This window comes from Ananas comosus, linkage group 23 (genome assembly GCF_001540865.1).
Source record: "Ananas comosus cultivar F153 linkage group 23, ASM154086v1, whole genome shotgun sequence".
NCBI classification, from domain to species: Eukaryota; Viridiplantae; Streptophyta; class Magnoliopsida; order Poales; family Bromeliaceae; genus Ananas; species Ananas comosus.
Window position 1 is genome coordinate 5,027,236 of NC_033643.1, and position 11,511 is coordinate 5,038,746.

At 35.0% G+C, this 11,511-nt stretch overlaps 1 protein-coding gene across 1 annotated transcript; it reads right to left on the reverse strand.

The window, feature by feature from the left end:
* Positions 1,112-11,182, reverse strand: LOC109727835 (poly [ADP-ribose] polymerase 2). The gene is made up of 18 exons (XM_020258034.1): positions 10,936-11,182; positions 10,515-10,845; positions 9,539-9,645; positions 8,927-9,008; positions 8,156-8,388; positions 7,918-8,047; positions 6,887-6,942; positions 6,231-6,304; positions 5,296-5,342; positions 5,142-5,191; positions 4,371-4,433; positions 4,150-4,230; positions 3,617-3,727; positions 3,420-3,495; positions 2,780-2,922; positions 2,620-2,693; positions 1,728-1,833; positions 1,112-1,547 (listed from the first exon to the last, which is right to left on the reverse strand). Exons 1-18 carry the CDS (start codon positions 11,020-11,022, stop codon positions 1,458-1,460), a joined length of 1,941 nt encoding a protein of 646 aa, XP_020113623.1. The 5' UTR covers positions 11,023-11,182; the 3' UTR covers positions 1,112-1,457.

Here is an 11,511-nt window from a genome sequence, read left to right on the forward strand (position 1 = left end):
CATACCTATATATTATAAGGAAAAGAATAATCAAATATAATAAAAAAATTAACTATAATAATATTTATCCGCCACATCATGTGGTTCACTACACTAGTTTATATTTATGAACTTTTTTAAAAAGTAATATTGTGGGTGTCATAGAATGTACAGCAAAATGTACTTGATGATGAACTTTGTACATATGCAGCCTATTAGTGATTTAATTTTTCAGAGATAACGGTGTTACGTCCAAAATTTAAAAACCTAAAACTCTTAGAATGATGATATCTGCAAGAGTTAAAATTAGAATAGTTATTAGAAGCAAACAGAACCACTGACTTCTGCATTGTCTAGGCTGTTTGAGCTTCATAGGATCTCAATTTCACAATTTTACAACATCATTTGCCAAGTGATCAAGTGGTATCAAATTCATCTTATATTAGCCATAAAAAAATATATATATTTTGCAACACTGAATACTAGACAAATGATATAGAAAAGTTATACATTTGGTGAATGTTCAAATAAGTTAAACCATGTTTAACGATATTGATAGTCGATTCAGTATCTCATTCTCAGAAATGATAGGGAACCAAACACGAATTTTTTTTATAAATAATCCCATCGATTTTTATAATTATAAAAATAATTTTAAAAAAAAAATTATAAAAATAGACCTCTAAATACGATGAATGATTCACCGCATTCATAACACTTCTTTAGGAATAGAAAAAAAATAAAAGCGGAGAACCATTCACCCTTTTTACCATCGTAAAAATATAAAAAAAAGTAAGAAAAAGAAAGAAAGCGGTGAATGATTCATTCACCGTTTTTATAAAACCATATTTACAAATAAAAATTTAACGGATCTATTTTTAGAATAAAATTTTAGGAGAGTGCTACTGCACTAAAAAACCCAGCAAACACCCATACTTCTAAAAATATTATAGCCTAGATGTATATACAATGTCAACTTCATTTGTAGGCTTGTAGCATTACACCATAGAGGCCGCAGGGAATTACATATTGACCTCCCAGTGAGTAACTGAGGCTTGCACAGAGTTTTAAAGTCTTATAAAGTAGGAAAACTCTCACATATATATAGTATTTGCTAAGAACAACCAATTTTAGGCATTGCAAGCAAAAAAACTATCAAAAGATAATCAATGAGTTCGTGATAGTTACAACAATAAATAATGGTGGGGAAGAAAAAGCGATCGACAAATCATTCACATATACAACACAAAGATACAAAACAAAACAGACCTAATGGGCAATTAGTTTCTGATGAACCACTCAAAAGACATTGAAAGAGTTGCTTCCTTCAACACAAGTGCACAGTTATATGTATATACTCACCACGACAAATAACTTGAGCACAAGAATAGAAAAGGCTCTGGCACGTACCAATTATGCGGAGATTTTACGCTGGTCATGGATTTGCCGCATGAAGGATAGCCCGTGGTGGACATTCATCACTTGAAGTTGAAATTTACATGAATGACGTATCGCATCTTTATCTGATTTACATTGTACACAATGTACTCATTATATAGCAATGTACCCTGCAAAAGATAAACAATCCAAATTTGTTCACTATTTGCAAATATTAGAATAATGGGACATAATAATTATACAGAAAAAAACATTGGGGATTACATAATAATAAAGTTATGATCAGGGACTAAATTTGTAGTTAAGCCAGTTTATTAGCATTAATGGAATACATTGACAAGCCGCTTTACCTTAGCAAACCTGTCCTCCTTTGGCATTCCCTGGGGAACAACCACACCATCTTCAAGGGTCACAGACTCCGACGTATCTGGTGCTGTTTTACCTACTCCTTTTGTACTGCGACAGAAGAATAATGTATATTCAGCTTAGAAGATATGAAGAGAGCTCAACACCAATGTGTTGTGGAAACACGACCAAGCAATGTAGATTTCCTATAGTTAGACAGCATAATAATCATTTTTCCCTTCTCAAGAAGAGGAGAAATGTAGAAAAGGTCCATGAATTTTTGACTTATTGTGGTTTGATCCCTAAAACTTTTTAAGGATTGCCCAAAAATCTCCCCTAACTTTCTTCTTTGAAATGGCACCCTGGGTTTCGTTTTCAGACCGAAATAGTGCTAGCCTAAGGGATGATAGCACATCCTACATGGCAGTGATCATGTTAAATAACCATTGTATTCTCCTTTGCTCTAAACAGACTCACCAAGAAAAGGCAACAAAAATGTTAGGTAGATTAGTTATTGTGAAGTTTGGACTTTTGGATGGAGGAACAAGGCAATGCCGACAAACATATTTAAGTGAAAAAGAAACAGATCGACTTGCAATAGGTCCAAATTTCTAGCACTGATCATAAAAATTGTCCCTCTTAGAAATGAATAGTGATGAAGTGTAAGAACTACTGATTTGTTTGGAGTACTTTGGAGTGCTTTCTTATTTTTGGAGTACTTTCTTATTTCAAACATCAATAGTTTCGTAGAAATAAGAAAGTACTCCAAAAATATCCATCGGAACTCTCATTTCATGATAATTTAGCATGTATGCAAGCCATCGATGTCCATAAATTTAGAAAATCCACGAGAAGAAAAGAAGTGATTGTTGAAACAAAATCAGGTAAAGAACGGACCTCAGTTTTCCTTTTGGCAGTTTATCAGCATTGTAATCAGAAAATAATAGCTCATTCATATCACCTAATGCAACCTGCAAAAAGAAATTTGAATAAAAATAAAAATCAGGGCAGGCATGTCCAGTATATAGTAAAACATGTAATCAATGCTAGGAACAACCTCACAAAGAAGCAGCACTCCAGCCGTAGATGCGTGTGATGCATAGCAATAATTTGCACTCTTGGAGAACATATCGGCAAAGTAAACTCCTTTCCCAAACATGTAACCAGTAACTGGTGCTTCCGGAGGAGCGATCCGTAATCCTGTTTATAGAACAAACCTTTTTAAATGACCTTCTTACTTGATTTGTTTCTAGTCATAGTTTCACAAGTATTGACTAAATGAGACATTTTGACCTGAAAACACATGCTCATCACAGGTTGGCAGTGAACAAAATAAACTTAAAAAAGAATGTTCATATATTAGAGAAATTTACATAAATATACCTTGGAATAAAGCCTGTTCCCGTATAGAGACTAGCATAATCTGAACTTTCACATATGACCTTTGAAAACTTAATTTGTTACACGATGTTCTTGAAGACACATGTAACAAAACCAACTTTTCTCCACATGAATTCAATTAGATAAGGGCATCTTTGTAAGAAACTGCACAATGAGGAGTATATACAAATATGTGGACTTTTACTGGGGTATATATGTAACACAGATGAGTCAAAGAGATATATATGTAAAAGCTCTGATAAAGTTTATCAGTCAAGTTTAAAGGAAATGACAATTAGCAAGAAAACAAGGATAACCTTGAGAAAGAATCCCAGTCCAGTTAGAAAGGCGAGAACCATGCCATAGAAGCATCCGATTTTTTGTATCAGAAAACTGCACAGAAGCAAGAGATACAATCAAAAAGGAAATTAAAACTAAATCTAAAAAACATTTTAAGTTGAATAAGAAACCGAAAAGGAAAAAAAAAAAAAAAAAAAAAAAAAAAGATCTTCACCTTTTTGAAGTGCTCCAATTCACCATCCCTGGAAGCTTTAAATATCTGTACTATATCAACTGTGTAATTTGAGTGTGTCTTGCCATGTGTATTTGCAATATACTTCTTTATCTGGTCAATAGATAAAGATTCAGTCAACTGAGGTTGAAAGGCCAGTAACATATATGATATATTCTGAATTAGTACATAAAACTTTCCAAGAAAGTACTACCAGGTTACTAAGAAGAATCCCACAAAATTTACAGAAAAGAGTAGAAAACTGTATGCCTCTCATTTTCGTTCCAAGAGTATCTAAAATAATTATACTTTACAAGTGATAGGACATATATGGCTAACAAAATGTCTATAATATGGTTTTGCAGTTGTTAGAACTATAATTCCAATTGCTTTATTCTTTCATACATCAAATCTGTCATAGAATTTATGATAGGTAGTAACTTAGTTATTATCTATCACTCAAGTAGTCTCAAGAAACTATGATAAACATCATAAAACAAAAATGCAACAGATACTCAAACATATAGACATATTACCATAGAATATTCATCTGAATCGGCTTCCACTGGTACCAATTCACAATGAAGCTGCTTATAGCGGGAATACAAAGGGTCATCCTACATTATGGCAACATAACAAAGTTATTTTTTGTACTGGGGAGGCCCTCAGTTTTAGTGAGATAAGTGCAATACATCCAGATCAATAGAAGATCCGGTCAAGCAATATATGTCAGCAATAATATTAGAAGACAACATACCTGCATTTCTTCATCCTCCTCCAAAAGTTTGGTTGCAATCTCTATCTCTCCTAGAGCTTGAACCTTCATTGAAAAGCCATCAAATAAGCCATTAGATGGCTCACGGATCAAATTCAATGACATGTAAGATTGAATGTGATGGTGAAGAAAGCAAACTTCTAATATAGCAAATGTAACATAGATTGTCTACCATCACTAGAGATTGGCCAAAATTACCAAGTTGCCTGATAATTCAATAGAAATGCTATGCGCACCTAGGATGTGCCCAGAATGTTCTCTACAAATCAGCTTTAAACAGATGGCAACAAATGAAAAGTTAAGCATTTGTTCTAGTTTCATATGTGGTAGCTAACATGGACATCAATTTTGACCAGGTACGTCAATCATTAGATGGCATGCGTATAAAGCTGGTTCATCAACAACACTATATACATCTTTATGTACCACTGGAACTTCTTTAAAAAATAGCAAAACAATACACGTTCATTAGATCTGAACTTCTCGATTAAGAAGCATAAAGATGATCTGAACTTTTCTATTAAGAAGCATAAAGATGATTCCAACCATGGAACGGTAATATAGACAGCAAAATCAGCAGAATAACTAAGAGATAGTATTAATTACTTTCAAGGTCTGATCTACCAGTATTCATAAAGCACAAACACTTTCAATTCACATAAGGCTTCGCAGTTAAGAAATTGACAACTTGTCGACCATTCAAATTTAGATAAAATTACCCATATGTAGTGTTACCAAGAGACAAACTATTACCATTTCGAGCTTGCTTTTCAACTTTTGAGGAGTGTCAATGACAAAGTCACCTGCCAAGATATCAATAGTTACAACTCAAATCCCAGTACAGAAAGTCAACATACCTATAAGTCCATTTGATTGAATGTTACATAAGTTAGAAATTTGAACTTACGCATCTTTCTAAAACCAAAGTCATGAGGAATCACTGTGTAGAACTCCCTGAAATTATATGCAAAAAAAGAGGTGGTAAAACATTACATGATATTCATAAGAAAGCGCTAATAAAAGTTCACATTAAGAAAAGAAAACAATAAACAAATATGAGTAATGTATATGGGAATGATTAAGGTTAGAATGTCGAAATGAAAAATGGTCAGAAAGATAAATATGCTCCCTGTAGCACAAATGAGTATATAACATGATAAATCATCTCTAAAAGATCAAATCTATGAAAGGAAAATAGAAAAACTTATATGCTACTAAATTACTGCAAGTGCAACAAATTACTGCAAGTGCAACAGAGAGAGGAATATCAGAACAGATCTAGATACAACAGTTAGAAAATACTTCTTTATGTCCACAGAGGACAATATCCTAGAAAGAGAGAGAGAGAGAGAGAGAGAGAGAGAGAGAGAGAGAGAGATTAAGCATAACAAATCACCCTATTTTCTGAATGGTTCTCATTATATATAGTGCAGTAGGAAGAGAGAGAAGTCGATTTGGCTGACTTGGGCAATTTGAGAATATAACAAAAAAGTGGCAACTTTACAGCTTAGAAACCAACCAAGAATTTAATTATTCTGTTACAACAAATTCTCGCGAGACATAACAAGGCCAATAACAACAAATTTTCAGGAAGGCCAATAACAACAAGTTTTTCAGGAAGCCTGTCTGTTCCGAAAGGAACAAAAAAAAAAGAATCTTCATATCTTCATACACAAAATATAGAAAAATAAGCGAACGAAACTTCATTGTTTATATGAAATATTAAGTCGAAAAACATTACTCAACTTGTATCCCGCCATTTTCCTCTTAAATACATCTTCACAGAATGGCACTATTATGAATGTAACTAAATGCATTCATCAAGGCTATTCAAGGACTCACCCACTTAATTGTTCAAGTTTCTTCCTGTCATTTGTTGAAATCACATCAGATATCCTCCTTAAGGCATCGTAGCCCTGCAAAATGATTGATCACATTATCCTCACAAAATCACATAATATCTAAGATAACCAAAATAGATTTATCTATATACATAGCCCATGCAAATTATCATCCATACATCCCCTTGAAAAATCTGAATTTTCATATATGCCCTTCAGAATCTGCCTCCCTCGAGTGTTATATATGAAAATTTGGATTTTACAGGGATCAAACATGCACAAATAGATGACCTTTTTTTCTTGACATTTTGTAGATTTATGTTACATTGCATGTCCAGCAAGAAATCAAAACTAAACATACGGTCAATTATAAGAACAATCTCACACATGAAATAAAAATAAAAAAAAAAAAAGAATGCTGCATAGATGTGAAAAAGGGGATGAGCATCTAAGTCTTCAAAAGCATAAAAATGCAAACAAGTTACAATTGAAATCATAATGTTTGTGAAAATATAGTTAAAACTTGTATGAGATGAAGTTTAAACAGCATATTGAATCGTTACTTTGTTATCCAGTTGGTTATCTGCCATCTTCATAACCAACATGTGATGAACTAAACATCAAGTTTTAATGTCTCAAGTAAATCTTAATCCTCACCTTCAATATTGTAGATTTGCTAAGTTTACCAAGTGGTAGCTTTTCAGCATTATATCCTGGAAGGAGAAAAAGAAAAGTAAATCACTAATTCCTGCCAAAAAAAGGGGGAAAGGAAAACTACTTCACAAAGTAAAAGAATTTAAACAATTTTGTAATATATGTTGAATTATGAAAAATTGAGATCAAATTGCATATTCAAATGTAGCTGAAGTTGGTGAATCGACTCCGAAGTTCACACATTGAAATCATGAAAAAGGCTTATCATAAAGTCCGCAAATTTTAAGTTTGTGAACTTTCCCACATAGACAACCTACAAAAACAAATGCACTTTGCAACATAGAGGTAGGGTGGCAAATTGTGATCCCACCTGGTTAACGGACCTAAAGTAACCAACTGCAGAGATGAATCTCATCAGGAAAACTGGTTCTAGATATTTCCCCCGACAAAATCCCAGTCCATGTCTGACCCAGGTCCTAAAATTTGGAAAAACCGGGTCATCAAACCCAGATTTCTTGTAATAGTTTTAAATAGATACATATTTCAATAGTTTATTTGAAAAATGATATCTCTATATAAGAATACGGTTTTGTTTCCAAATGTATAAATTTTGTGTTCATATTTCGATCTTGTACAAACATTCCCTTTTTGAATATGTTAAACATCCGGTTAAACTAGGTCATGCCCTGGTATGCAATTTAATCAAGGTCCAGGTTTTGGACACTTATGTATGTTTGAAATCTATCTCCTGGTAGAGCGTCTCCTGGTAGAGCGTGGACACAATGCATAATTAGTAATTTCCTGACCCGGCTTTGACCCAGACCCTGCTTCTTGACACCCCAACACAGAGCTGTATGTTGTTTATCTAGTAAAATGGTCTTCAAATTGTACCAGTTTATTGTAAGATGAAAAACCAAGAACAATTCTTCCCAAATTTTACCGGAACTTCATATAAGCAACATGCTGGGAATGATAACTCACTGTTGTGTAAACATACATGTATGTCAAGGGGGAAAAAAGAATAAATCAATTACCTATCTCCATCATTTGCTGCTTCATCATCCCGACATTGCATATGAGGGATATAAAGCTTGCAATTCTGGAATCAAGTTTTGTTTCTTGTGGTTGAGCACTGATGGACGCCTGAGCCTTATTGTCTTTGGCCTAGTACCAACTAAGACAGTTTAATCACTAAGAAATAAAAGACATGATTATTTCAAAAGAATCGTAAAAAGAGGAAATCACTCAAGGAATTTGAGAGCGAAATATAACTGTTTCCTTCTCGGCCTCACTGTAATCCATTTCCAGCCAAGTATAGAGCTTTGGGTAATATATGAAATTTTTGCGGTTAGACCAATGATTTTTTGTCTTGTCGAAGAACTTGCCCTCAAATTCATAGATTGCTCGTTCTCGCGTTCCGAAGGGGCCGTGTAGCTTATCTTGACCACGCACTCCAACTCTGCCCCATCTATTGTAAACCATGTATGTCCGACCATCATCAGATTCTGCAAAATTATTACCATGTAAATTTTCAACTACTGTGAAATATAAAAGTAGTGCAAAAGAAAACTTCTTCAAGTAACATAGAAAAATTTGATAATTTCTCAATTTGCGCTGGAGATTTCGAACATTTCAGGTTAAATTATCAAAGGACTAGGCATTATCACATCGTAAAAAACATTTTGCAGGAAAAAAAAAAAAGGCAAGGAATAAAGAAATGAAAGGAGATCTAGAGCTTAATCTTTATAATATCTGGTTCTCGTCAAATAATTGATTGAATAGAAAGAAGCAACAACTGTGAAAAAAGAGATAACAAATTGGTTCATTGCAAAACTAACTGAAGTTCTTTTAAATGCTAAGAAGAATTAGCAACAGGAGTGAACCTGTGCGGCAGAAAGAACACTGATGATAAGAGGAAAGACATGGCAAGAAATTTGAAGTGATCAGATGTGAAATCTACTATAATTTGTAACACTGATATGTTAACTTGCATTTTCTCTGAAGAGTGAAGAGAATGCAAAAAGTGAGCTCAAAGGAACACACCTAAAGCTTGGATAACATAAAACTTGTTATTATTGTCCCCAACGTTCGTCTGGTTCAAAGTGGCATCATAAATTTCCTCTCCCTGCAACAAATTTAGAACGTTCATGCATCAACCGGCTTATGCTACACAAGCAATCAAATATATTGTAGCTTTCCAAAATTGTCTCTGTCAAGAATAATGGCGAAGGACAAATTCAGAAAAGCTCCATCAGTTAACAGTGGGAAATAAATGTTGAAAATTTTTTAATCAGTATAATTTCTTATTTATCACAATAAAAGGATGTACTTTTAAAATGACATCATGAATTATAGTTGCATCAACACTCATCTGTAAGTAAACAAGAAAATTGGAATTAAAGCACAATGCTCCTAACTGTAAATAATAAAACAAACAGTTAACAGAGAAAAGCTGTTTGTTACCCAATGTAAACAAAGTCTAAACATAGTTAACAAGGAAATGAGCCTTGAAATCAATTTTGTGTTAAAATTCCAAGATCAAAGTCATGTATTTTGCCATTTTGCAACATATAAACTGAAAAAAAAACACACTTCAACGCAATTAAAGAAGGTGCTTAAATAGCTAAGATATGAAACAAGCTGAAATTTATATACCAACTGCAAAACATGAAAGGAGGACTTCATATGATCCGGGAGGTGCTGATCCAACACTGCGGCGCCCTTCTTGGTTGCCGTCACCAACTTCTCCTTCTTGGGCTCCTCTGCTTCCCCACCATTTAATAATCAAAAAAATCAAATAAAATATGCAAAACCGTTTTTTTAAAAAAAAAAAAACAGAGCCCAATAAACAACAATGATCAACATAACAGAAAATTACAGAATCAACCTCTGCACTTCAATCTGTGTTTCACTTATGCTCCCACATTTCTAGCTGCTTTAATTTCAAATCTGTGTTTTAGTTGCCGCAATTAGGTGCAAAGAAACTATAGTAATTGTTTGATTCAAATGCAAAACATTACAAAAATGAGTTAGTGCATGATTTTAGTAATACTTGTCCCTTCGGAAAAGAATCGCATACGCATAGATTAAATAATTTGTTCAACGAAATGCCAATTTAGGCGGCCCTAGTACAAAGGAAGATCTCTTTTTTCGGCTCGATCTATTACTTAGACTGCAAGCTAAAAGATGTTTGAATACAGAACGTGCAGTGCATGCAACTCATTTTTCTAAAGTTTTGCATCCGATTTAATGGTTATCGCAAATGCGGGATCTAAATGAAACAAGATGCACCAATATAAAAGGTTAAAAATGAGTGGAGACCCTCTGAACTGTAGGCCATTCTTAATGGCCTCCTTCATTTTAATCGATTGATATCCTTTACTTTTGATTGTTTTTATTTGAATGATTTTATTCATATAGATTGCAAATTTCACTAAATTCTACAATGATTCTGTTACTTTTAACATCCGTAATCACCTATTAGCAAATAAAGTAGCAAGAATTAGCAACTAGTAGCTAAAAAAACTGTCAAAGTTAACAAAATTCTCAACCAAACTAACTAAATGACTCGAAAATAATTAGAAGTTGAAGAGGTGCGGAGTAAGAAATTGGGGAACACCATGATACGAACCTGCATCTCCTTTTCTCTCATCCTTGTCCTCAGCAGAAGAAGAAGAAGAAGAACATAGCCTCTCTGCAAGCTCCCTCTTCGACCCGTTCGCGGGTACTCCCCGCGCCTTCGCCATTTCCCTCAACTCCCTAATACCCATCTCTAGAAGCTTCTCCACATCGCCGATCACCCCATTCCTATCTCCATCCCCTTCCCCGTCCACGTCCCCGTCCCCCGCTAACTCGTCCCGCTTCCTCTTCTTCCCAGCATTTGCAGCGGCACCGTCACTCACCGCTGCCGCCGCCGCCTCCGCTTTCTTCTCCTTGCGGAGCGCCGACTCGAGGCGCCGCACCTGAGAAAGAAGCAGGAAAGAGGGGAACGGGGTTAGGGTTTTCGATCATAGAGAGAGAGAGAGAGAGAGAGAGAGAAAGTGGGGATTTACGAGGGTGGGTTTGGTTCCGGAAGTGTCGAGGCCGCGGCGAGAGAGCTCGGCGCGGAGCTCGTCGACCTTGAGCTTGGAAGACGACATTAATGGCAATTGGGTAGTATGAGAGAGAAAGAGAGAGAGAGAGAGAGAGAGAGAGACGACGACGAGGAAAATGGCGGGGGAAAGGGAAGAGGTTTTATAATGTACGGAGAGAGAGGGAGGGAGCGGAGTTTTGGTTCCTTCTCTGAGAAAAAAAGGTGCTTCCAATGGAAGGAGCAAGTGGTTTAGAGAGAGAAAGAGAGAATGCGTTCCATAGACCTGGTATATGCTATGAAGCAGAGTACAATTTTTCTCCTGTTTTCATCTTTGTAATCACCCAAACTACCTCGGAGATGATTGTTACCAGAGGTTTTGTCAGAATCTACTAAAAGCACGCGGAAGTCGAGGAGTCAAGTCAGAAGTAATAAATGTAGGCTCTTAAGAGCTCGTTGTCTTTCATTTTGACTAATAATTTTGCGTCACTTTGAATCTTTCTATTTGCTCTCTTGGTCTGCGAATTACCACTATATACTTGTGGTTTACACCCTCTCG

Bases quoted from the DNA above. Each gene is read 5' to 3' on its own strand.
- LOC109727835 (XM_020258034.1), bottom strand. From the start codon at position 11,022: ATGTCGTCTTCCAAGCTCAAGGTCGACGAGCTCCGCGCCGAGCTCTCT. The intron at 10,846-10,935 runs GTAAATCCCCAC...CTTCTTTCTCAG, and splicing joins CCGGAACCAAACCCACCCTC to GTGCGGCGCCTCGAGTCGGC. The intron at 8,048-8,155 runs GTTATATTTCGC...AGTTGGTACTAG, and splicing joins GTGAGGCCGAGAAGGAAACA to GCCAAAGACAATAAGGCTCA.